General features: G+C 35.6%; 1 protein-coding gene across 2 annotated transcripts in view; it reads left to right on the top strand.

Annotated features, from left to right (window-relative positions):
• The window catches only part of ANKRD12 (ankyrin repeat domain 12), a 59237-nt gene that overhangs the window by 6410 nt on the left and 26155 nt on the right, over window positions 1-26672 (top strand). Inside the window, exons 2-3 of one of the 2 annotated variants that reach the window (XM_009102100.4) lie at window positions 12695-12832; window positions 19152-19299. In XM_009102100.4, the coding sequence (XP_009100348.3) occupies window positions 12746-12832; window positions 19152-19299 (235 nt within the window). In that variant the 5' untranslated portion in view covers window positions 12695-12745. Of the gene's footprint in view, window positions 1-12694; window positions 12833-19151; window positions 19300-26672 lie in introns of those variants that run through there. The other variant, XM_030229238.2, reaches the window with a different exon arrangement.

The following is a 26672-nucleotide window of genomic DNA, read 5'->3' as shown; positions in this document are numbered from 1 at the left end:
GCATTCTTCTTGTACTGCCTGTGTGTGGTAGTCTTGTAAAGCTGTGGTACGTTCTACCAAGTTCTACCATACAGATTCTTAATTAAGTCATTAAAAAAAAGTATTTCAATTACTGATTAGCTGGTTGCATAAGTAAGACTTCTTTGGACTTCATTTCGCCTGTTAAAATGCATTTTCTGATATTTCTTTTTAAAGAAAGACAAATGCATCTATGTCTTCTGTACATTACTTGTGCTATAACTTAATGGAAAAAGTCTCTGCCGGTGCTTGACTCTGAGTGAGCTTGTGAGTGAGAAACTGAAAGTGAAACTATCTTATTTTCTGTTGCTGAAGGAGAAATACAAAAAGTAGCTGAAGTATAATCAGCAATAAGACAATTTATTCATAAATTATTTGAATATTGAGAACAACTACAAAGGAACTTAGTCCTTTTTTGATCCTTTGGAATTCTTTAAAGTGTTTTTTTCTAATGATTCCTTGCAGAGCAGCCAGCCTGTGTATGAACAGTAATGGTAGTATCCTCCATGAAAAGACAAAGGGTTAATCTGAGAATAGAGAAATGCACTTGAGAATAATGCAATACTAACAAGTGTCCTTCAGATTCATCTTGAATTCTGGCAGCAGTTCAGTTCCTTACTGGCCCACATGAAGGAATGCTGTAGAAATCATGTAAGTGGTTCAGAAGGAATGATGTCCCTTGTCACCATGTGGGAGCCACTTCTGCCACACTGAAATGAGGGTTGATGTCTGACTTCTGAAAGGAAGATTCGTCACAGTTCTGGGAGAAGCAGTGTTTGGTTGTTGATAATGCCAGGAGATAACCAGAGATAACCCTATTCCTAAATGTTAATTTCTTACATATTATCCTTCCCATTTTGTGGTAGGGAATGTGTGTCTGTATGCATAAAGAGAAGCTTCAACACGGGTCTCTCAGAATCAGGGAGGAGTTTCTGCTTTTAAGTAATTCCTAACCATTCTTTAATAAAAATATCATCAGGTGAACGTTCCACAAACTTGTAGCTTTTGTACTTTAAGCTGTTCAATTTAAAATCAGTTTTTTCATAAAATGTAAATGCTTTCCATGCAGCACTTTTCTTGGTTACTGAGAGGAAATTATACGATTGAATGGATAGTGGTAATAGAATGGTCTGCCTTTTTTTGCAAGATAATACTGGCTTATTGATAAAGATTCTGCCATTCCTGTGCAGTCTGGGATGTCATTGTGATATCAAACGTCCTACTGTTTTATGCTTTTCTAGAAAAAGCCTCCTTTTTCCAAGCCTGTTGTGAAAGTTACTAATTACTTAAGACTATGATTTTGCAAGTTCATTTGTAATATATGTATCCAGTCTACGTGCTTCACTATTAAGCAAGCCCACAGCCCTAATGGGGAATTCCATAGTCTCCAACTGGTAGAACTGCTGTTCTGAAAGTTTGTCCTGAATAGAGACATCTGTACTATTTCTGCGTAAATCAGAAAGTACTTATTGTAAAGAGAATTCCTTGACCCTGTGTGTTCCTTTTGCTAAACAATTAATATTTAGGATTTTAGACTTGTGAAACTATTTCTGTTCAAAAATTAAAAACAGAAACCATGATATTTGATCTTACTTTCTTGTTCCTTCAGGTACCTTCTCATCAGTGCTTTCGTTTCTCAGCTCTCTGTTTATATAAAATCTTTCTAAGGGATCCCTGTTACAAAGCATCATCTTCCCTGCTCATGTGTTTTCAGGGTTGGGCTATCCTGTTCAGCACTTGTTTGTCAACATTGTTTTTTCACCCTAAATAATGTTATGTAAACAGATTAATTCCTAAGGATTTTATTTCTTTAAGTATGGAAGGAGTTCAGCATCCTAGAAGGGAGCTGTACAAGAGTTATCTGGGAAAAGAATTAATCTCCTCCCTCCTTCTTTTGCTTTCTGCCTTTTCTCAGCACCTTACAGGGCTTTGTCTTGGTGTCTTCTTTTGGATGGCTCTTGATACAGATGGGTTTATGCAGGTTTAGGGTCCATGAATCTAAATAATAATTTGAGAGTGTCCCATGCTTTGAAAATGACCTTTTTGGATACTTGGTCTTCAATACTGCTAGGAGATGTTAAAGTAGAGACTACAACAGTTTTTTGGTTTTTTTATAGTACTTTCCTGTGCAGTTATCCATGTGGAAGAATTTTAAAGGTAATTTATAGATATTTGGGATCCTTCTTATTTTCCTGTGTCATGCTCTGCTAGTAATTTTTAGGTCTTACATGCCAAACAATTTTCAGTTGGTTGACATAGCACCTGCAAGGATATTTTGACAAAATGTTAGTTTTTATGTGTTTTTTGCAGTGTCTTGGAAAGACATAAACAGTAATTAATTCCATATGAGTTTAGAAGTGTGATACCAACAAACTGCTTTGATTTTTTTTTTTTTTCTTGTAATCTTGACGAGTGGAGTGACATCTGCAGTGGGAGGATCTCAGAATCTGTTTGAGACTGGAAACTTCAGAGAAAGTAGAGGAAGGAAATGGGAGGAGTGTGTTGCAAAAGAAGCAAAACGAGTGCTTCTTGTCTGTATTTGCATGACTTCTTGCTGTGGTCTACAGTGTGGCTAACCTTTACCTTCTGCTGTGCCAGAAATGCTGTCTGCTCTGTATTAGAGCAGCACTGCTCATTTGCCCTGCTGCACACAGCAGAACTGCATCATGAGTTGATGGGTTTTTGGATGATATTCCACTTTAAATTATAAACTGTATGAATGTCTGGGGTCAAATGCATTTGTGCACTCTAGGTTACTGCTCTAAGAGGAGTCCTCTGGCAAAAGCTGAAAGGAGTTCTGTAACTTACAAGAAGGTTACAGGAAGAGAGGATCCCATGTTGAAGGAAGTTGAACACTGACCCTGAAAATTACCTATTTTCAGTCTGGTTTGGATTTTGTGTGAGCTACGGTATGCTAAGTGTTTTCCTCACGTGGGGATATCTGCTTTGAGGCTATTTGACCTTTTTCCTTCTGCAGAAAGAGTGATTGTTTGCAGAAGCTGAAAATTAGGTCAATAGTAGCCATGGTCTAATCAAGTATTGACTACTGTCTAATGCAAAAGAATCTCAAAAATAAAGTCTTTGCTGTTACAAGTGTGGTAGTTTGGTCAAACTCACTTCATTTTTTCTTCCCTTCATTATTTCTGTCAACCAAATTTGCCATCTGTTAAACAAAGGAAATAATGCATTTTCATCTTCCAGCAATATTGTGAAAAGAAATTAATATTTGTGAAAGGAGATGGAGCACTCCTGGTTTTGATTTAGGAATAGTAATTTCATTAGAGTTGTCTGGGATGGATGCTGCTTTTTATTTAGGATGTTGGTTTTGGCTGTTTTTTTTTTAAGGTACGGTAGAAAGGTAGAAATCAAGACAAGCTGGAATAGCAGGAATCATGTTAAGAGTGAGAAATAGATTATCTTTCTCTAGGAGCAGGTTTAGCCACTTGCTGCAGCTGTGTGTGGTTGTTGGTTCCTCAGAACTTCACCAGGTTGTCAGCATGTTGGTTTCATTCTGACAGGTAGATTTTGGAATTTTAGTTGAGAACTTGTGAAGCAGGAAATGTCCAATTTACTCCAGTAAAAGTTTCACTCCTTACTTGGTTTATATTTAACATTATGTAGTTGCGAGAAAACCTTTGGGAAGATATGCAGGCACCTTTAAACTTGAAGTTAGTTCATGTAGCACATCTCTAAGACATACTGGGGTGTGGTGTTTTCAATCAGTGAATGGGATTTTGGAAATCAAATCTACGGCCAAAGTTTTTTCTTCTTCCACAGTGTGCTGCTTGTGAAGTGCTGCTGCATGATTTATAGGTGCCTACAGTTAGGAAGTTTTGTACTTTCCATGCTTCTTTTGCTCTGTTTTCCTGCTCAAGTAACAAACTCAACCTGGTCTGTGTAAAGTTCAACTGAAGTTGAAAATGTCTGACTGACTAAAAAAATGAGAGACTTAAATGGACCTCTAAATGTCTCTTCCCCTCAAGCATTCTTTAATTCTATGTACAGTGAAGTTCTTGTATTCTCTGATAAATATGTGTTTAGTTAAAATAAAAAAGGAGAAAAATCTTAGTTAAGGTTGATTAGAAAGCTATAGATTCAGTCACACTCTTAATTAGAGAATATTTGTTATAAGGAAGTTGACATGTCTAGCTGCTACTACTACCACAGAAATCAATTGAAGAGTGTTGTGAAATCTGTGGAACTTGACACTTGAAACCAAGCACAGGTAAACTCAAGCTCTTAAAATAGAGATTATCTGTAGGAGCCCAAGAAACTATAAGCAAGTGCAGAAAAAACCACTGCAAAGGTTTTGTTTGTTTTCTGCATAGGAAAGAGTTGTATGTCCTCTCTCTTTTTTTTTTTTTTTTTTCTCTCTTCCTAGTAGAAATTCCTAGACTATGAGATATATTCCTTATTTTGGTAGGAAGTGGTGAGTTCCAGCTGAAGTATTGGAAAATCTTTCTTGCTGCCTGAGTATTGGCTGTTTTTTAGGGCCTTCGTCCTATCCCTGTATAGTGTAGTCTGGCATGCTATGAGTAGGTACTTCAGAGTATATTAAAAGCTGTTCTGGAGATTGTGAGTAGTCACTGCCCTTGCCTGTTTTACTGTTACACTTTATTTTACAAAGGACACCTTTATAAACTGGAGTTCACATAAGTAGTTTATTTTGCTTATTGCAGAAAGATTTGTGCAATTCTTACGTTTGAATCTCGGTATCTCAGCATTTCAAATTAAAATGTAGGCATGCTCTCTGATAGGACAATGAGTCTGTTCTGTCTATTAGCTGGTATCTGAGGAGTCTCCAAAATATATATATATATATATATATATAGAGAGAGAGAGAGAGAGAGAGAGAGAGATACACACACAACTTATTTCATGGCACATATTTTTGAAATGTATGTTTATTAGGATGATGCTTTGTTTTCTTCAATTTTTTTTATATATCAGCTAAAATCTGGTAGGACACACTGCTGCAGGGGAGAGGTAAGGCATTGTTTCTAAGATTGCACAATAGGTACAGCAAAAGAGTAGAACTAATCCCAGCATTGCATGGTCTAGCCACAAAGTTGTCTCAAGTATTGTGCAAATCTTGAAGAAAAAATGTAATAAAAAAGAATTTCTCACTTCTGAACCAAGAATGTTTTGTCATATTTTTATCATCAAATGCTGTAAAATCTGCCAAATTTGTGACTCATGTCCGTGCTGGGTACTGCATTTGCACTTAATACAGCAACAGACTGTTGCCTTAGGCACATTAGTTTGAGACTGTGTTGGAGCTTAGTTCTTTCATCATAACCCTGACACCGGAATGTGTGTGCACTGAACCGTCACAATTGTGTGAAAAGACCTTGTGAATATTTTCCAAATAAAAATGTTCTTGTCACCTTTCATCTGCAAAAGCCACTGCATGTATCATTGAGACAGTGTTCTCTCTACAATACTAAATTGCTGTGCCACCTAAAGCCAGTAGCAGTTAGTAATTTATTTGCTGGTTACTGACAGAGAACTGAATTGTGAGTACAATGAGACACCATGGAGTGCAGGGCAAAAAGAGCCTGGTAAAATGTTCTGTTCGTTGTATTTGAAGGTATTATTGTGTGTACCACATACAGGAAGTGGTGATGGTAAAAATACAATCTCAAATAGTACAGTGTACACAAATAGCCTTTTATTTAATCTTTTCTTATGCAGAGTGTGGTTTCCTTTGAGCTTGTAGAGAATAATATGGTTCTAGCCTGCAGCAGGAGGCAGGCTTGCCAGTAGGGAGGTATTGCAGTGTATATTTAGTCTATTATAGCTGCATATATCTAATGTATTATCAGCTTTTTAGAAAAAAATGTTTTACTTTCTAGGTTTTGTACCTATTCAACTTTGACTTTAGCACCCAGGGAGTTAAAATGTTCCCTATTCCTACTTAGCAGTAATATGTGTTGGACTACAGCAGTGCCCTGTGTTGCTAAAAGATTGAGAGGAATTCTTCTATGGGGGGGATCCATGTAACACAAGAACCTTGAACTATTTCTGCTCAAATAAAGCCTTTAATGACTTTTTCAGGGTCTTCATTGTAAAGATCAAACTGCTCTAGTGATTATAGAATAGCTGTGTTGATATCGTTTTCTTCAATTAAAACCTTGGTACAAATATTTTTCTGGCTGCAGTCACTGAAATTTTGACCTTTCAGAACACTGTTTTTGTATAATGCTCTGATGAGATTTTTAAGCACTTGCTCTCGGCAGTTTCCCATCCTTTACCATCATTTTGACATTTTCATGAGACATCAGCCATCTTTGAGACTTCATTTCTGCAAGTATATCTGTCCAAGGAGGTAGTGGAAAAGGGTAAGCTGGTCTAAGCTGGTCATTCTCAGTTTAAACAAAAAGGATATGGAAGGCTCATGCTTTTTTACAAGGCATAGGAATGACAAGAGTAAAGGCTTCTGGTTTGTGTTCTGTAACACAGAAAAAAAGTATTCTGGGAAAAAATATTTGTGTGTTGATCATGGAGTCCTCTGTGCTTTCCTCCCAGAGACAATCTCTTCTCAGCATTGTCCTGTCAAGTCTCTCTCTCCACTGCCTCCTTGTCACAGTCACATTCTGTCGTTTGGCTAATCTGAAGCTTTAGACATATTTCTGTGTGGGAGATACCAGGTTAAAATACAGACAGATGTTCCTTTTGTAGACATGGTGCAACCCAGAAAAGCCTGGCCCTGTCCTACTGGACTTCACTGCCCTCTTACTGTGTGTTGCAACCTGAATGGTCTCTTTCCTCACAATAGCAGATTGCTGATCTTGTGCCTCTTAGCACATCCCCAGCCTCTAACTGAAATATCCCTTATAATTTCTTGTTCTGTCTCAAGTCCTTTTTTCTTACTGGACACTGTAGGTGAAAAGGAAGATGCTGATCTTATTACATGTTAATTTACCAGGAGCCATTTCATTGTGTAGCAGTTGGCTCTGGTTGAGTAACTGTGTGCAGAAGGACTGAGTTCCATAAGAAGAAAATAATTGGCAGTTACATCTCCTATCACACATTTCATTTAGCATTTTTAATTAGTTAACCTCTCTTTTGGAAAGAAATCACTTCTCTGAACTGTTTGCTGAAGGATGCTTTTGTTGTGAAATAAAATACTGAAGTAATTTGCACTTTCCTGATAAGAAGAAAAAAGAACACAGAGTGTTAAACTTAGTTAAATGAACATCTTTTTGCTAAACTCTGCTTCTTACAGGATTTGAAAATACCAGTTTTCTCTCGCTTTTTGGTCCTTTGTACTATACCCATTCCCTTTCTCCCAGTGTGTTAACCTCATCTGTCTTTGACACACTCCCACCAGAATACAGATAACATTTGGTATGGCTAGGCGTGAGCTACCTACATACTTCTTAATTAGCCAGTGTGTGCATACGGGTTGGCCAGCTGGCTTTCTCTGAGCAGAATATGTAATGTTGGCTTTTGCCTGCCTTTCCCTCAGTTCAGCTGTTCTTAGCCATCTCTCTTCCACTAACTTTTTTTTTCTTTTGGTTGACTCTTAATAGCTTTGAGATCTAGATCATACCAGTCATTTCAAAATAAACTTGGAAGAGACAAATTTCTAGGACTGGGAAGGAGGAGATTGCTAAGAGAAAATCAGGTCAGTCTTAGTTTAAATCAGTGACTATCCTCTCTCCTCACTGTAGTTTAGTTTGTATGTGTAATGTTTTCAGAGCTTGATTCCTCCTGGTTTAAGCTGAGACGTGTTTAGGAGTTTGTTGAATGTACTCCAGCCTTTAATGTGCATTTAGTACATGGAACTGCAGTAGAAGTAGTCCAGAGCAAATCTGCTAAATGTGACTAGTGTAAATTTGGAGTTTTGTTACCAGCTGTTCTACTCTGCAGATCCGCTCTTGATAATTCTTTACTTCTTGCTAATTTAGATGTAGCTGTAAGTTGTCATTTTCAACAGTTTAATTTTATTATAACATTCCTGTCAGCTATTTATAGCAGAAATTTGGTATAGTTGATTCACTGTTTCCCAGTCTGGAGTAAATCCTTATTGAGAGAGGGATTTTTTTTGTTTGTTTGATTTTGGTTTTGTTTTTCTTCTTCCCTGCAGATGAAGCAAAGGTAGTTGAGAAGATTGCCTTACTCTAGACCCCTGCTTTTCAAATGCAGATGCTTTCTAGACCAGGAGGGTAGATGCAGTGTCTTGGAAATGAACTCATCAATTACTGGTATTCCCGTAGAAGGTTAATCTTGTCCCCCCTTGCTTTCATGTAGTACCAGCAGGCAGCTAACCTTCAAGATCAGCTGTGCAGCAGGACTACCAAAGAAAACCTTCCCAAAGCATCCTCTAACATTTTGCTGTAGGTGTTAAAGGGAACACAGTCTGAACCAGAAAGGAAACAAGTAGCTCAGTGAGCACCAAAACTAATGATGCTTAATTTCTTAGCAATTTGTGTCTTGTGATTGACTCTGGTAATGTGCAGGTCTCAACTGAAACTCCCCCCCATAACTAAGAGAAAAAAGAAAAGTTGTTTACAAAGGCCATCTCATGTGGAGTTTTCTTACAGGCAGTATGTTGTGAAGCTCATATTGAAGCCTTGCCATGTGAAAAACGGTGAGGATTATTATTGTCATTCTTATTATCCACTGGCCACCTTTTCCCGTGAAATTTGTGAGTGCTTAATATATTTGAAAATTTCTGCTGCTGCCAAATTAAAAAAAAATCCATCTACAGGCTTGGAAGTCATTAGTGAATCGTACATATGCATCTAACACAAACACATGGCCCTTAATTTCTCAGAACAGACTGAAAGATGTAAAGGAGTGAATGACAGTGGCAGCAGCACCATTTTAGTACTGCTTGAATTCCCTGTTTTTTTACATAGGTAAGGACAACCTATTTCATCAGTGCTAGATGTAAGCTTATACAAATTAATACAGTGACTAGTTGGCATTAGAGATTTATTATATTGCTAATTTTCTGTAGCTAATTATAGCTGAAATTCTGGTGATTGGTAGGATTTTTTTGGGATTTTTATGTCCAGGGTTTTTTATATAAAATAATCTTAGCATTTTATGTCACTGCACATAGATCTGTCTAAATACTTACCTTTGTTACTTGAAGGAGAAAATAGAATAGAATTTTTAGTTCCTTAGCTGAAAAATAACTGAGAGAAGAGTTTAACAGTATTTCCCGTAGTATGACTCATGATTGGTAATGAATGTGCAGGAAAGATGTCCAAACATAAAATAAAAAATATCTGATTTTGTTACATACAGAGAAGTTTCTTTAGTAGGAAGCAAATTCTGTTTTATTAAAAAGCTTGAAATCAGACTGTTTGAGAGAAAGCACAGCTGTGCCTGTGTGTCACATGAGAAGTGAAGACCCTGCTTGTTGTGACAAAGGAGAATCATTTGAATGTAAAGAGTTTAACTTTTAATTTAGGGTTCTGGTGATTCAAAATTTGCTATCAAGATTGTCTAATAAACCAGTAATTGCATTAAAAAATGGCTGTGAGGAAAACTCAAAGCAGACAGATCTAGATTTCCCTGGAAGACCCTGTTAATGTTCTCCATTTTCACTATGAATGCAAACATTTGTGTTCAGAACTTGAACTTGAGTTGAAATGGCATTGAACTCCAGACAAATGGAAATAAAAGTTGAAGTGTCAGTAAAATCCCTTCTTCCGCAGAAAATGTTGTTGTTATATACACTATGTAATCACCAGTTGAATAGTTTGCCTAATTTCTGGGCCACCATAGTGATATTTTAATAATTTTTTTGAATTCTCACTCTTTATGAAAAGTATTTTTTCTCAAATATGTGATGCATTTATGTCTGTTTTAAATTTTGCACAGCCATTGTGCAACAGCAATCTGGTACTTGGAACACTTTATGGAAATAGTGCTGTTTGTTAGTCTTAGAGTGTGGTGGTTCTGCTTTGGTAATCCAGTATGTGACACTCAGTTTTAGTGAACTTCCAAAGCAGTTTTTTTTCCAAAACATATTTGACTTGGGTCAGGAATTTCATGAATTCATGCTTGCTTTTGATCACAGAATCAATGGGTCAGGTTGAAAGGGAGCACAGTGGGCCATCCCAGAGCACATGGTGCAGGATTGTGTCTGGAGGGTTTTTGAATACCTCCAGTGAGGGAGACTCCGTCACCTCTCTGGGTTAACTGTCTCAGTGCTTGGTCACCTACATAGTAAAATTCTTCTCATGTTCAGGTGGATCTTCCTGCACATCTGCTTCTGCCTGTTGATCATTTGGTAAAGAAAATGGAAACATCCTATGCTTTCTGTTTTCATTTACTTCTATTTGTATATTAAGTTAACTGTATTATTAAAATACCTTTAATTGAAATCTGTTTTGAAAGTGTTTTCATAATCCTCTTGCCCCTTTACAATACTTGAGGCTGGGTTTTGTTGTTCTACCATTTTAAAAAATAAACTGTTGCTGTCCCGGTGAGACATGCAGGGGGGAGGCCTTTTGTGAAGGGCAGCTCCTTCTGGTGAGGCAAATGAGACCAAGGAGCCAAGCCTAAGCTAATAAATTTTACTAAGCTCTTTAAGTTTGGCTTCTTGCTGTCATATACCAGGGAATGGCGTATGAAACCAGGAAAGGAAGAGAAGCAAAGCAGGAATGGAGGTAGTTCCAGGGAGCCAGGTAGCAGTAAAAAGGAAGGAAAGGAAACAGCAGCATATGCAATAAAAAATATTCTGATTAAAATGATAAAGAAAATTTGACCCATTGTTTTTTTTTTTTTTTTAAGTTGTTGTAATCATGATATATACAATGGGAATTGTTACAAATGAAGCTTACAGAGAGGATTTAAGAGGCTAAATGAGCAAAAGGAGATTTATGATTTGTCCCTTTTCAAACCACTGGAACAGATATTTGCTACTGTAGTAATATGTTATGTTTGGTCTAATCAGCACAGTAGTATTCTCTGAAGATAGTAACTTGTTGCTTCTTTTAGGATTCAGGAAAGGTTTTTGTAAATTACAGGAAACTCAGTGTAGTTTTCTTTCTCTTCTTTGAACTGATAACCATTTTTTGTTCTTGCAGCTGTTACAAAAAGCAACGAAAAGCAAAAGGCTGATAACCATGTGCTTTGATGTTCATTAAAATTGAACAATTACTCTCTGTATCAGTAAGGCTGCATAAATCCTGTTAACACTCCATGAATGAAGGGAATATACTAATGTTAATCTTTTGGCTTAAGTAAGAGTAGAACAGTATGAGTTTCACAATATTGTATCATAGTGGAGACAAGATTCTGGTTATAGAATGTGAGATTGTTTCTAATTAATCTCTTCCTGTTTTTCATAAGCTTGTGGTTAGTGTTAAAAAAAAAAAACCAACAAAACAAAAAAAGACTTCCTCAGGTGTAGGAGAAAGGGAAGAAAACAGCAGACCTTAGTGCAACATTTCTTACCTCTCCTTCTCAAGGATTTAACTTTTTGAACTTTTCTTCCCCTCCTATTCTGGAAGATTAAGAGAAAGCATGTTACATTGTTGTATGCAACAGTATTAATCTTAGACAAATATTCAAATTTTCCATGGTTTAAGCTTTGTGGGGGATGGATGTGTGGGCAGGATGTAGAAATTTGTTTGAATATCAACGTCTCATGTGTCAGGTGTAGTGTGCAAAATGTTTTTTTCAAAGTCATCTGCACCAGATTTGTTGTCAATTAACTGTGTCAAACCAAAATAGTGGCCATGGTCCTAAAACAGCAACAAATTCTCTGTGTGATGATCCCAAAACCTTAATGGTAAAGCAACAATAGGAGTGTTGCACCTGATCAGGTATGCACTTGATCAGGCATAAAATTATGTCAGCTCAGTAAGATTGTGATCACATAAATACTTGAAACAAAATACATCAACTCAAAAAGACCCATAAAAAGTCACCAGCTCTGAAGTGCTGTCAAATGCAGTTTTACCTTTTGTGTGACCTTTTCTCTCAGCCATTCTTACAAAAAGGATGGCACTTCCTGCTGTGGAAGAGGCAAGTCTGACCTCTTCCCTCATGTGAATCTGTGATTGGTATACCATGGAGATGAAACACTACACAGCTCTTGGAGCTTTATATAGATAGATATCTGGCTCTAGTAGCGGCTTATATAATTGATTTGATAGACAGTGGAAATTAAGGTTTCTAGTTCCAGGTTTAAGCTTTAGAACATTTTTCTTCTAAAGGGCATCTCTTGAGCCAGAAAGAATTATAAATCACAAGACTTGACTTTTTTCCACCGTACTATATTGAATATACAGTATTTTAGTTTCCCAGGCTAGAAAGCCTTATTTCTCTTTCCAGTGTTGCTAGAAATCTTGTTCATCTTTTTAAGCTTTAGGACATTTAACATTAAGTGAGATATTGAACCTATGAACCTGTTAAAATAGCCAAAAATGTTCAGTCTTCCAAAAAGGTAAGCTAGAGGGATAAGGTAGTTTAGCAGCTGACTTGGTGCTTTTTTCATGACAATGTTCCCAGAAACAGCTTGTTAGACCTTTTGGGGTTTTGCCCCAAGGTTTGAGCTGCATGTGAGGAAGATGCTTGAAGCCAGGTGTCGTTATTAGTCATCTTTTTTTGGGGTACTATTCAGCTCTGCTACCATCTGCAGTAACATTTGTCCTGAAATGACACTGCCCTGTGTATATTTATGTAATGTTGTTTGTTTGTTTTTCAGACACAGGATGAACCCACTGATACAAGATACAACTAGCTAAACAGCTATAAAATGCCCAAATTTGGGTCTACAAAAACAGTTCAAGTTGAAAATTCTGACAGTAATAGCACCATGGTGGAAAAAACAACTGCGAGAAAGGTAAAATTTATATTAATGCCCATTTGATTTCAGTAAAATGAAGCATGTTTCATGATTTTTGTTGCTGTAATTGAAAGAAATAAATATGAATCTATGTTGTGATAACTTCAGTATTGAAAGTTATGTATTTTTACATTGATTTAACTGTAAGTTAAACTGTGGGACAGAATTCTATTTTATTTTAACTTGCAAGTTTATTTAAAAAGAAACTGGATGCTTTGGTTTTGTTTGATAAAAGTTAGTATATAGTCTCCATATCTTAGCTAATTTGAAGTTTTTATATACTCACAAGAACAGCTATCCATATTTTATTTTATTTTACAGTGTATTAGTCTCTGTAGCAAACACACAAAACAGGTGTGAAGGCCTGTAACAGGGCACAGACCAAAGAAAAACAGCAGTGTCCAATATTCCTTTATAACAGAGGGACTTACTCTCTCTGTGAGGGAGGACTTAAAAGCCAAATGCTGCACAAAGCTTTAGAGCAGCTCCTGTACGAGGGAGTCCCATCTAAAAATTGTACAGTCCATTTTTGAGTGTTGGAGAATGAAGGAATATGGCAAGTCTAGTCATGCTGAAGGGTGGTTTGTTGTTTATAAATGTGAAGAATCTCATGATTTTCAGAGTTCTGGAGGCAAGTTTCAAATCACCCAGTTCTTTGGTTTGTCTTCCTGGTACACTTGTACAATAGACCACGCGTTTATCTGTGCTACTAATGAATAACAGAAGCTGGAGTAATCCTCTGCATTGACAGTGATGAGTGACATGTATATTGCCCTAAGGAGAGAGAATCTGTTTGTTTCCCAACAATCTATAAAACTGTCTTCTCTAGAAAAGGATTTTCTGTGTGTGTGTGGTCATACTTACTCTTGTGTCGAAATTTGTATTCTCTGCAAGACCATTTGATGATGAATGGATATAAGACAGGAGGAGGTTAAAAAACAGGAAAAGATTGGAAGATTCAGCGTCTACTTGTAACTTTTTATCTTCCAAAAACATTAGTAGAAACCTTTAGACCTTTTAGTCTCTTTCTAGTTAGTTTCATTGGTCCCAGTAAAGTGAGGCAAAGGTAATTCTTTCTGCTGACTCTGATGAACTACTTAGATAAGATGAAGAAGATAACAGAATAAAATGGGGAAAGCAAATCAGCTTACTAGTAAAGGGATGAAATAATCTTGTGTTTTCTTTTTTTTTTTTTTCCCTATTTATTCTGATCTTTATTTGGGATATGGTCAAGTTAATTGAAGTGTCATTCAGTAATTCAGGGAAAGAGTAGGGAATGGAAGTTTGACAAAGGCTGTGAATATGGAGTCCCAGTGATGGACTGATAAAGTTGATACCGAAAAGTAAGCTGATAAACTGCTTGCACTGTTCTGTCCAGTGTTGCTCACTGTCCACCCTGGTACAGTAGACAGCTGAGATTAGAATAATGTAGGGTTTGATTTGGAATTGCATGATATAAAACAATGTGTAATATAAGATCCTAAATAAAAACAGAGAATAATATTATTGATGGAGAGTAGAGGTGTTTCAGTTAATATTCCTGTATTCAGGTTTTTAGCATAATAAACACAGTTGTTGTATTTTTAGAAGAACTGAGTACATGGTTATGTCAAAGTCACTTAAACTGTCACATACTTATTCTCTAACAGATGGACAATTGTCAGAAGTGTTCAGCTGGCCTTTGACTAATCTGCACTCTTGAGAGTGGATTAGGAAAGATAGAGAAAATATTGCCAAAATGTCATAATTTAGATTCAGCCAAGAAAATTATTTGAAATCAGGCAGGCAGTAAGCTAAGAGTAAAGTGTGAGTTTGAACAACACAAAGTCATGAAGGTAAATCCGTACTACATACAGAAACATAGAGCTCTGAAGTAAAGATTGACCAGGCCAAATCAACAGTGATAATTTTAATGAAATATCTTCAGAAGGTAGTGGAAATATCTGTAAACAAATAAGGATTTTTCTCAATGCATAAACATCTGCAGCTATGAATTTAAAAATTATAGTTCTTAAATCATTATAAGTATGAAAAATGTTAGGCATTCATTAGCTAATGTAATTGGTGTTAGGAAGTGCTACAGCCTAGTGTGAAATAATGTTCATAAAAAACATTGCCTCTTACATGTGGTGAGTAATGCTAAAGGATACCAGTCCATAAAAAAGTCCTCATTCTTCACAAAATAAAAGCTGTAGTGACCTAAGTGGATGAGACTATTCCAATGGTTAGCATAAGATAAAAGAAAAAACACTTGCAGGGTTTTATTTCCATTTAATAGTTTTTACAGTGTTTAGATGGTTCTAATTGTGCACTTATAGCTGTTGACAGAGAAATGTAGTGAAGTTACTGTTGTGATTATTAGACATAATCTTTCATATTTGTCCAGACATTAATGCTTATTATGCTGTCCTAACAACCACTGAATAGCTTGGTGAACACAATAGCTATATGAACACATGTGAACTATGTGTTCAGGTCTTTTGACAACTCAAAAAAACCCGTTAGAAATAACATTGCTGTTAATAAGCTGAATTTATATAATGTATGCATTAGGGTACATGTATTTTTATTTCAGTTGCTTATCTGGTGAGCATAAAAAAATAATACAAGGTGTATATGTCAGCTAGACCATCTAATATTTGCATGAGATATTTTGGTAACATATGAACATGATGAAATTTTAATTTATCTGAATTTATACTTCATATGGCTAAACTAAGGAAGTAAACTATGGATATCTCTAACAAAGGAGAAGCACATTTGGAGTTTGTAAGAATTAATTCTCTCCTTGGAAGACTCCAACAATAGTGCCCAAAACCATTTAGTACCACACAGAGTATGCTTCAGTATGTAATTATCTTTGATAGGCAGAAAAAAAATGCTTGTTCTCCCAGGGCTTAGTACATCTGCTAGATTATATGGCTCTCTGTTGTCTCCTTTTGTGTCTTGTCATTGATTGTAGCAGTACCAGACAATAGAGCTGGAATGGGATATCAAGAAATTGTCCAGACTGCTGTTTGTTAGCCTTCTGAGACAGTTCCTGTTGAACAGATTAAAAATGTGTTCCTCATCATAGTACACTAGTATGGTTTTGTTGACAGAGAAAATTCTTACTTGTTACTACATCCTCCAGTGAGGCATGCATTAAACGTTGAGACATGCAGATCCAGTTCATCCATTTGCTCCAGAGTAGAATAAGCTGTACTCAGTTCCTGACAGATGTTTGCCAGACCTTTTCTTTAAAGGCTTGCCTGATGGAAATTCCTGTCTCCTTGGGCAGTTTATTCTGATACTTAATTATGCTGACTGGCATAGAGTTAGATACTTAGTAGAAGGATAAATAACCTTTGCTAGTCTCCTGGTACAGTCTGAAGCCATTAAATGTTCTCTAGCTGTAGTGGACGTGGAAAGTATGTAATGCTTTTCACTTTGCAGCAGTAGTTTAGTTTTCTGAACATCAACATCTCTTCAGTGTTTTATCTGATTAGCAGTTTTCACTTGAGATTAGTCAACCTCTTTAGAAAGTCCACATGATTTACAGATAATTTTATAAAAAATGTCAACTTCATTTTAGGTTGCTTTATGGGTCACATTAAAGTAATGCAACAGACCTGTTGATGCTGAGTTTTGAACCTTGCCTTGGACCCTGGGAAAGAGATGTCCATGCTGTGGACAGTGACTAGGAACAATTGGAACAGTGAATGCCCACTCTTGAAAATGGAATGCCTGGTCTAACCTGCAGGGTTTCTACTTTCTCTTCCTACTTCTACTTCCTTTACTTGGAGTTGAATCCAGGATGCCATTAAGAGTTTTCTGTCTTCTAAGACAGCATTTTGTGATGGTGCAGTTAATTATTTTTATCAGTTTGTAGGACCTTGGTTTTATCCTGGCTTTTCCTATTTTGTTTTGTATTAAGACTGCTTTTCCAATCAGTCATTTTACATTTGCCTTGCCAGGGCTCTTTGCTTCTTCCTCCCTTTCAGTTGTGATGATATCTGCATATCTGATAGAATCTCTATTTCAGTATTGTCGCCAAAAATAATAAACAGCATCAACTTCATACAGACTTCTCAAACACTCTGTTGGTTGCATCTTTTGGATTGGAAAGTCCAACACTGAATGTTGAATGCTTGTTTCCACATTAGCTAAGGAACAAAACAGTCTCCCTTTTTTTTTTCAGTTTCTGTGTATTCTATGTATAGCCTTTTTAAAATTTTCAATGTGTTTTTATTTATTTGAAAGTATGCACTTTGAACTGTCTCTCCTCCTAATTAGAGTATCACAAAATTAATTTTCAGTCTTTATTCAAAAACTAGTGCATCATTCATAATATTTAACATAATACATATAAGCAATTTAAGAATGAATGTAAAGCTTTCAAATTACTTAAGCAGCTTGTGCCTCTTTGTGAGCACCTACTGAGGAGTGCCCTCAAAAAAGGAATTCTTTTTAGAGATTACCAACTGCAAAAAGTTGTGGGTTTTTTTTTTCCTACTGAACAAGTTGAAACCAAGATTTTCTGCTTAGGAATTCTAAATTATTTTTAGTTCATCCTTTCTATTGCATAGTGCCAAACATAAGGTAATATTCTAGAGAAAAGAATAAAATTTTGATGCCACTTTATATTGCGGGAAATTCACATACATAGGTGAAATTATTGGTTTGTTTGAAATAAGGGATGAGAAATTCTTGGTGGGGTTGGGCTCAAGTGGGAAACTTGTGTGTGTGGTGGAAGAGAGAGGGAAAGGCTTAATGGAGTTTGGATCTGCTTTTGCCAACTTAGAGATGCATTTGGAAATGATGACTTGTGTTAGATGGATTAACTTCTTTCATAACTAATACCACAGGCACTCTGTGTTCCAAGGGCCTAGGGGAGTCTTAAGGGGTTTGGGTTTTTAGATTTTTTTTGTTCTAGCATGTAAAAAAAAAAAAATAAAAGGAGGAGGATGTTGTTTCCTTCAGGGTTTTGAAAAAGAGTTGGCTTTGGTTTTGGTGTGTGGATTTTATTCTGCATTCTACTTTGGTTTTTTTGGGTTTCTAAACTTGGAGTGAAGAAGAAAGGTGTTCTCTAAGGGCAGCAACCTTTATACCTCAGGAATTCTGTTGATACAGACTAATGCCTTCTTTGTCATTTCCCTTGTACAGATATTTGTCTTCTGAAGGTTGTAGGGTTTTTACAGTTTCTTTTTCTAATCACTTCTGCCTAACTTTTTGGCAACATTTTAAACTCAGCATGTCAGATGAAATCTTCCTACCTGAGTTGGTTTTTAAAAAAAATAAAAAAAAAGAAGATGTCTTTGAGAACAGTACCTCTACTTTAAGTTATTTTTTAGTTTTCCTCCAATTGTAATAAATCTTTAGAAGTACCAAGGAGCAGCTTTTTGGTTTTCAGTGATTGGCAAGGCAGTATATTGTTCTTCTACCTTTAGGAAGTTAATCTATTAGTAATTTCATCTGATCATGTGTTAAGAATGATGTAAAGCTGTAGAGTTGTGATAGCTGACAGAGTGGGTAAATGTTTCTGCAGCATGTATTGTACAGAAAAGATGTCTCTCCATTGCAACTTGATTGGTAGCCAAGATGTTGGGTTTGTAGAGGATTCTCTCAATCAGTCTTTACACTAACCTGATATCTTTTGCATTCTTTCCTCCTATATTAGTGAAGCAATCGAGTATAATTTAATAGTGAGCCTATTTAGGTTTTTCTCTGTTTATTTGAAATATGGGTTATAAGCCAAAATCTCTAGATTTATACAACTCAAGAATCCAAATAGCTTGTACCTTTTTTCTTCTAAATTTGGTATCAGTTTAGAATATTTCTTCATAGATTTTTCTCAAATGAAACATTGCACTGTTATTGTTGAAATAGAAAGGGAGTTCTGTATTGATGGATCACAGGGTGGGAGTGGAGGCAGAGGAAGGTAATTAGAGGGGTTTTTGGGGGTGTACAATTCACAGTCTGAATTGCAGGGTGGGCTTTTAATGTGCTTTTAATGGGATTGTTATGGTCAGGGAAGGAAACTGGGATGGTCATCAAGACTTGGCAAATTCTTGTTCAGTTTAAGTTGCTCCTTTGCTAATTTGTTAAGCCTCTAATAGTGAACAGCATTTCTACAGTGATGTGTCTGAAAGTAGAAGTAACATGGAAGTTAGTAATTTAAAAAAGAAATGATGATTCTTTTGTTTATTGAATAAATTTTGTAATACACATACACAAGCACATGCATTCTCACATATCAGTCTTTTCAGTCTGTATATATTATAAGACTATCCTACTTTATGCAAAAATTACTTAGTATACTTTTTATTTATATTAGAGCAAGGACAAGATTGCATCCTACAGCAAAACTCCAAAAGTGGATAGGAGTGATGTGGGGAAGGAGATGAAAGAAAAGTCTTCCATGAAACGTAAACTTCCTTTTACTATTAGTCCATCCAGAAATGAAGATCGCAATTCAGACGCAGGTAGAACCTTTTTATTTCCTTAACTAATTATTTGTTGGTAAAACACGTCCTAACTTAATTAATTGTATATTATGTTTTCACATTGATTTTTTTCCTCTTCAAAAAGAATACTAAATATAAAAGTTGCTTGTCTCCTTCTGATTGTTGCATCTCAGTCTGATAGGCTTTCATCCTGTCATTAGCAATAGCCAGCATGCCACCATAGTTGATCTATATTCTCCAGTTGTTTCCTAACCTCATTCTTTCCTTCTCTTTCAGTAACAAATCTTTCTTTGTTTTGTCATCCCTAGAGGTCCATTTGTTTAAATGAGTAAACAGATGAAAAACCATGTGAATGCCTTGATTTGAGACACAGCTGTCAGCCTTTCATAGCCTTTTTTGGGGAGGGAGAGTTGGATAGATTGGTAGATGTACTGTCCTTCATCGAAAAGGTTGCTAAGGTGACAGAGCTAACTAAAATAGTCATGGAGAGCACACTTCCTTTCAGTTGAAGTTCCTATCACCTCTGCCTTCTCTGCAGAGGCTAAATAGTTCTTCCCAGCTTGAGCTTATTTATATTAGAACTGATTTCAAGGCTTCAAACTGCATTCTTAGCACAGTTCTTTTCAAATCAAGATGGAGGGAGCTGGATACATTCCAAGAGGTACAGTTATCTCTGGGTTTAGATAATTAATTATCTGTGTCATTGTGCAATAATAGTTCAGTAATTAAGTTGATAACCAAACAGTATCCATGGTCAGCAAAACACATTGAAATTCCTCAAATTTCTCAAAGGCTCAGTGCTACAGTTTTTTATACATTGCTTATTGTACATTTGAACATTTTCATTACCAGATAGTTCCCTTAATATGTGTAGATTTAAATGCAAGGTAGAAGTGTATACCTCAGTGTGAGTTTAATTTTTGTTCAGGATTGATTTCATGCAGATTTGGCTCCTTGATAATACATACACGTTTTTATTACTATAAAGAAACTGTAGTATGAAATCCATATTTGAAATAGTCACATAACAAAACAATGCTCTTGGCTTTAGTTCTGTTCCCAGTGGTTTTACAGCATTCTTGCACTATTCACAATACCATTTGATTTTGAAAAGACCATGTCTAAATTAGAAGTATGCTCCCAGCACCTGCTTTATTAAGTTTTTTGCTTGGTATTAGAACCATAATTATTTTTTCATAATGGAAGTAAATGTATTTAGATGTAATATTAAATATTTATTGAAAGTTTTCTCTGTTGAAAATCTTTTGTCATGTCTCCCCACCCCCATTAACTTTAAATAAGTCATTGTCCCACGCATCTCGTAAAGTAGCAGAACTTTTTGTGGTTTTTTTTGCTATAGCATCTATTGTTACAGTTGCCACAAACAAGATTAATTACCTCAGATACTTAGACATGCACAAAAAGATGATGCTCACACTATAAAATTTTTTTGTCAGAAGTTGTAGCAGGGAGGTGAAATAGACATGTCAAGTAGGGGCAAGAAATATTTAACACAAAAGCAGAAGGCATGTGACTCTTAACTATGCTGGCAAACACCACAGCTTGGTCAACATTTAATTTCTGCTGAGGTAAGGAGGTTAGAGCAACTGCCCTTTTGCAGGTGGAAAACTTGGTACATAAACCTTCCAGAAACTTCAGAGCAGAGCATTGCTAGGATGAAAAACTGTTCCTGTAATGCAGATTCTGTGCCTAACCAATTAGATTAGACCCCTGGGAATTAGACACTTACACTGGTGCCAAGTTTGTCACTGACATGGATTAGGACTGACATCAGTGATCGTGAAACGCAGTGCTGCTTCTGGCACCAACGTAGCATTATCCATGGAAAAGGTTTGCTGTCACTGAGCTAAACTGCTGCCTCTGACAGAAGTGTCTCCCTGATAGCTGTGTACAGAGAATGACAAACGTTGAGAAGGAAGAAAGTAAGTTTTTCGAAATTAGAGTATAATCAGACACAGAGGGGGGAAAAGAAAAGGTAATGAAAAGCTTCCTATCAGCTTCAGCTTCCTATCAGCTTTAAAAATATGTCTGAGTTTAAAAAACCCTAAATGTATAAGTAGCTAGAGGTACTTCAAAATTTTTAGTTAAATAGTTTAATAAATGGTTTATCCCCAAGATACATTGTAGGGTTACTAGCTTATTGTAGAAACTCCATGACAATTGGATTTCATCCTGTTTAGGCATGTAAATGAGTCAAAGAATGGTGATACCCAATTTTTAGAGCATTACATCATTAAAGGTTTCTTGGTTCTAGTTCCAGGGTTTTCTGTAAACGAAAATTTTCTTGTGGGTTTTTTTTTTTTTTTTTTTTTTTTTTTGGTTTGGTTTGGTTTGGTTTGGGTTTTTTTTTTTCTGATTTTGGTAAAAATTGCTCTTTTTTCTGGTGGGCTTTTTTGTTTGGTTGGTTTGTTTTGTTTCAGGTTTTGTCTAAATACTGCAAGTGATAATGAACATGGACAGCCAAAATGAAAGTTGACATAACACAGAAATGTTTTGGGTTTTTTTTTTTTTTTTCATTTGATTTCTGCAACACTATACACAAAGTACATTTTACACCCAGTCAGTTTTGGCAAGACTGAAACCAAATAGCATTTGTAGAGTCTAGAACAATTTTAGCCCACCTCTTTATCTAATTTTTTTTTTCTTAAGAAAATGCTGCAAAAAAATTTTATTCAGTGTTTTAGGATTGAGCCTTTTAGTTACTTTCTTAATGATTTGATACCCATGAAGATTGCAGCCAGTTGGGTAAAGGCAGTCCTGCAATGCCAGTTGAGAAGGCTGCAGGAGCTGCCAAGTCTCTGCAGGTCTGAAGGATAATGTGAGTCCTAGGAGAGCTGGGGCCCTCTGAAGAGGCCCCTGGGAACAGGACACACCTGGAAGGACACTCTGTCCCTGTCTTTATCAGCAGCATCCTGTTGTGTTTCTTCTGTAGTGCTGGGCTGTGACTCTCCCCTGGCTGTGGTGGCTTCCTGAAACTGAGAGCTCTGTTGTGACATCCCCATTCTTGGTCAGAGCAACCACAAAAAAATAATACAATGTATACATCCTGCAGGCAAATTTATTTATACTGCAGTATAGCTTTAACCAATGTATAAGTAAATCTTATCTTTTAGTCTTTCTTTGATTGAAACTGCTGGATTGGATGATCAAAGCAGAATTATTTTTCATATATTTTAAAATAAATTCTCTGATTTTAAGTCTCCCAACCCAAAACCATATTTTGATTGAAAAGCCTTCAGTTATTTAGACTGCATAAACAGAGTTGCTTACATTTTCTTAATTTATTTAAGTAATCTGGTTAGTTTTAAGTAACCTCTGATGTGGTTATTGAAATAAGAACAATAGACTGGTGTTGATTTTGCAGAAGTCAGATTTGTTTGCTTTCTCCACCTTACTAGTCTGAAGAGAGAAATTAGAATTTTTTATAGTAATTAAACATAACTGCAGAGCCTAAAAATCTTTCAGTTGTAAGAGAATCTTGTTACAGAGTTGATTATTCAGGAACAATGAGTTACAATTATACCGAATGTGGTAATTTGTTAATCTTTCTTGGAAATTATGTTATCCAGATTTACTGTTTGTAGCAGGATCTTCATTTTGTTTTCTGACCCCTTCAATTTCAGTTTTTAAATAGTCCAAACCTGGCATAGTCATACTTCTTTTAGCATTTAGTTGTCATCCAGAAGAGCAGACCAAATGACCTCTTCATGCTGCATGGGTACATCACAGTAACACAATTCCTGTGCTCATGCTTTCTGTAGTTAAAGAGGTTTGTGGGAGTGTTGAAGGGAGTGTTCACACACTGCTTGCTGGATTTGGGCTTATTGTTCAACTATAACAACTTCATTTAACTGTTATTTGGGCTACAGGCAGGAAAGTGGAGGTGGTTTTGCATCTTGTTTTCATTAAATAAATATGTCATAAACTTGATTAATTAGGTATCACAATAGTACCCTGAAATCTCTACATTGTTAAATGCCCTTTGGGGTCTCTGCATCACATTCTAGGCTTTCTGTTTCCCTGAGGGTAGGAAACACAGCTAGTCATGATGTGTTTCTCTTGGAAGTAACTTCAGTCAGGTTGCAGTGATCACACAGAGCTCCATAAACTCTATCTCTGAACTTCATCCTCTGCAGAAGTGGTCTTAACCTAGCAATGAATATATTATTCTTTGGTTGTATATCATTCAATCTTATGACTTCATAACATTAATTTCAAGTTGTTCATATTTTAATTTTGCATGGTCCTGTTTTTTGATCCTGTTAATTTTTACGATTTAGACTATATTGGAAGTCTTTTACATAAAAGCAGTGTATGATGAGCCCTGAAGTTTGAATTTGGGGGTTTTTGGTTTTTTTGGGGTTTTTTTTGCTTAATTTCCTTTATCCACTGAGGTGATTATTTTACCAAATGAAAAATTCTGTTAGTTTGGCATGATTTGTTTTGAGAAACCCACCTATTACATACATTAAAAATTACTTGAATAGGTATTTGTTTATCCAGTTGGGGGGAAAAAAAGCAAGCAAACAAAAAAACATTATTGTCTACCTTGGGACAAAAATCTGTCATGTGTAAATTATCCTAAAACAATCACCAGTGTCTCTGATGTTCCTTGTGCCAGTACATTTTAAATATTGTGAGTGGATTTCATTGAGCCCTTTTACAAATAAGTACTCGGATGCTCCTAAATTCCTGTTCCACATAACTTGAGTGTTTCAAAATAATTTTTTTTAGTGATCATTGAAAAGCTTGTGTTGCCAAGGGAAAATCTTAAAGAGATATAGTCCAGAGGAGTGTGGCTGTGTTATGAAGTTTATTTAATAAAGGTGGTTGAACATGAAGACACTGGAAGAGTTCTAGGTTTTATTTTTTTAATAAAAAGTGAAAAAATCTCTTATGTTCCATTTCTAATGAACATAAGTTAATTTCTAACTGCAGAAAGTGATGAGAATGTGAATGTAATAGAAGATATTTGTATTCCATAGAACCTGAAAACAAAGTATAAAAAATGTAAAAAAAAAAAACCAAAAAAAACCAAACCAACAACAAAAAAAACCCTCAAACCAACTGATTGAGTTTCATAGTCAGTTTTATACATTAAATTCTACCTAAAATTAATATCTTAAACTGATTCTGTTCCTTTATTAGGGAAGTTGTTGCTGTTCAGGTTGTAGAAACATCAAGTTCACAGTGGTGAAAGTTTTCTGTTACTGTAAGATGAATAGCTAAGAAGTTGAAGTTCCTAAATGTTAAGTTGGTCTCATCCTGTTAAAGTGTAGTGTGCTATGTGATTCTTGGAACGTTGATTTATTTTTTGATATATAAAGCTTTCTATTTTATATGCCCTAGTCACTTTCTCCTGTTGTTTCTTGTTGGTTTGTTTGGTTTGATTTTTGGAGGTTTTGTTTGTTTGGGGATTTTTTTTTGTTTGGTTTTGGTTTTGTTTTGGTTTGATTTGGTTTTTTTGCTTTCTTCCACCCCTCTTGTCAGAACCAGGTCATATCCATGAGATCTTGGGGGGATTATCAGGTGCACCTGCTATAATCTTGAGACTTTTTTTAGCTTTGTTGTTGATCATATTGATTTTTGTGTATTAAAATGTTTAGATTAACTGATAACATATATGAAGTCTAATATCCATTTTAATAAAATTTTGTTTATTTTGAGCACTAAGTGCTTAATTCCAGTATAACTTGGTGAGAACAGTTGTGTTCCTATTTGGTGCTTTTAATTTGTAAGATCTAGAAATGCTTTGCAAACACTGTGTTAATAAAGTGTAATAGAAGAATAATTTACCACTGAAATGGAGCACTGAACATGAGGCAGGAATAAATTCTGCTGATTAAAAAAAAGAGCAAAACCCAAAAAACTCAGACAATCTCAATGTATTAAAGAGTAAAACCTAGATAATAAAAAACATTATATTATTTATTTTGATAAATTATTTTCTTGAGCTGAAAATAGCTATAGATTGGTAAGGAATAATTCAGAATGAAAATAAGTGTATTTTTCAAGGAAAGAATCATGACCAGTAAATAGCATATGCTTAAAAATATCTGATTATGCTGGTCAATCTGAAATGTGTTATTTCAGTGGAAGTACTAAATTAGTCAGTAAAGAGTATGCTATACTTTTTTGTTGCAGAAAGAGCAACATGTTTGCAGTGAAAAGTTCAAAGTACAGTTTTCTTGTTAAGGGTTTGGTTTTTTTTTATTTTCCTACACAGATGTTTTTACCAATAAGGTACAACACAAATAGTGTTGATTTGGATATTGAATTAATTTTTTAGATATTCAAGACTCTGAGTTGCCTTCAGTTTAGGAATAAAAAAACATCATTTGATTCTGTAAAAGGGATCTTGTTTCATTTTTAAACATGATGGATAAATGTATAGAGGTTTTTAAAATATATACGTGGGTCAGTAGCTTTCCATTCTTAAATACTTGCACTGGCAATTGTTTAGCCCATAGGATCATGTATTTCTTATGGGTCAATATGGAATTCAAGATAAGAACTGTTGATGTGCCTTCCTGTGCCTCAAGAACACTGCTTTACTAGAGCTTGTGCCTGTAATCAGGCCTAGAAAGTGAAATTTAGAGAAGGCTAGGAAGGCAGAAAATTAGTTGAGAGGAAAATAATGGTACAAGAAAGAAGGCAGAACTATAGAAAGTTAAAAGATAACTAGGAACTTCAAAGGGACTTAAGATTCTAATTTTTACCTCTGCCGAAGTTCAGTGAGTTTTCCTCAGTGGAGTTCTCTGTTTTAAGGTTTTCCGCTTTTGCAGATGATAGGGTTTCTTGGTTTTGGTGGGAACATTGTTTTGTTTTATTTTTGATGTGTTTACTCAGATGTGTAATTTTAGCTCCTGGTTTAAAACTTGGAGATGAAAAATTAAACAGCTTCCATAAATATTGATAAAAGGAAAGAAGTTATGTACATAAAATAGCTGTATGTTTTTGAAGGATATGAATTCTGGAGAAGAAATTGCTCTAAGACAAAATACCAGGATGAGTTTGAGAGAAAAAATCTTTTAACCAATTACTTAGCAGGTACCAATATTAACTAGTCTTTTCCTAATTTTTACCACGGTGTCTTGAGAGAAGTAGAAGAGAGCGTAATCTCAGATCTGTATTCAATGTTGAAAGCTGACCAGCTGATTTTACAGAAATTTCAAGTTCTTGGCTTTATTCTCTGAGAATTAAAGTTGTGACATACACAGCATTCCTTCTGTGAAATGGGTTTTTCATCTGTTAGAATTTTTTTGTAATCCTGCTTACAGCTTTAAGTGCTTTATCTCAGTAGCTTATTATCCTAATATGATTAGAGCAGGTAACCAACACTAATGCAAATGCAGTAAGTTAGAGGTGTA

Source organism: Serinus canaria, chromosome 2 (genome assembly GCF_022539315.1).
Source record: "Serinus canaria isolate serCan28SL12 chromosome 2, serCan2020, whole genome shotgun sequence".
NCBI classification, from domain to species: Eukaryota; Metazoa; Chordata; class Aves; order Passeriformes; family Fringillidae; genus Serinus; species Serinus canaria.
The sequence above is the reverse complement of the archived record's forward strand: the minus strand, read 5'-3'. Positions and strand labels throughout refer to the sequence as shown.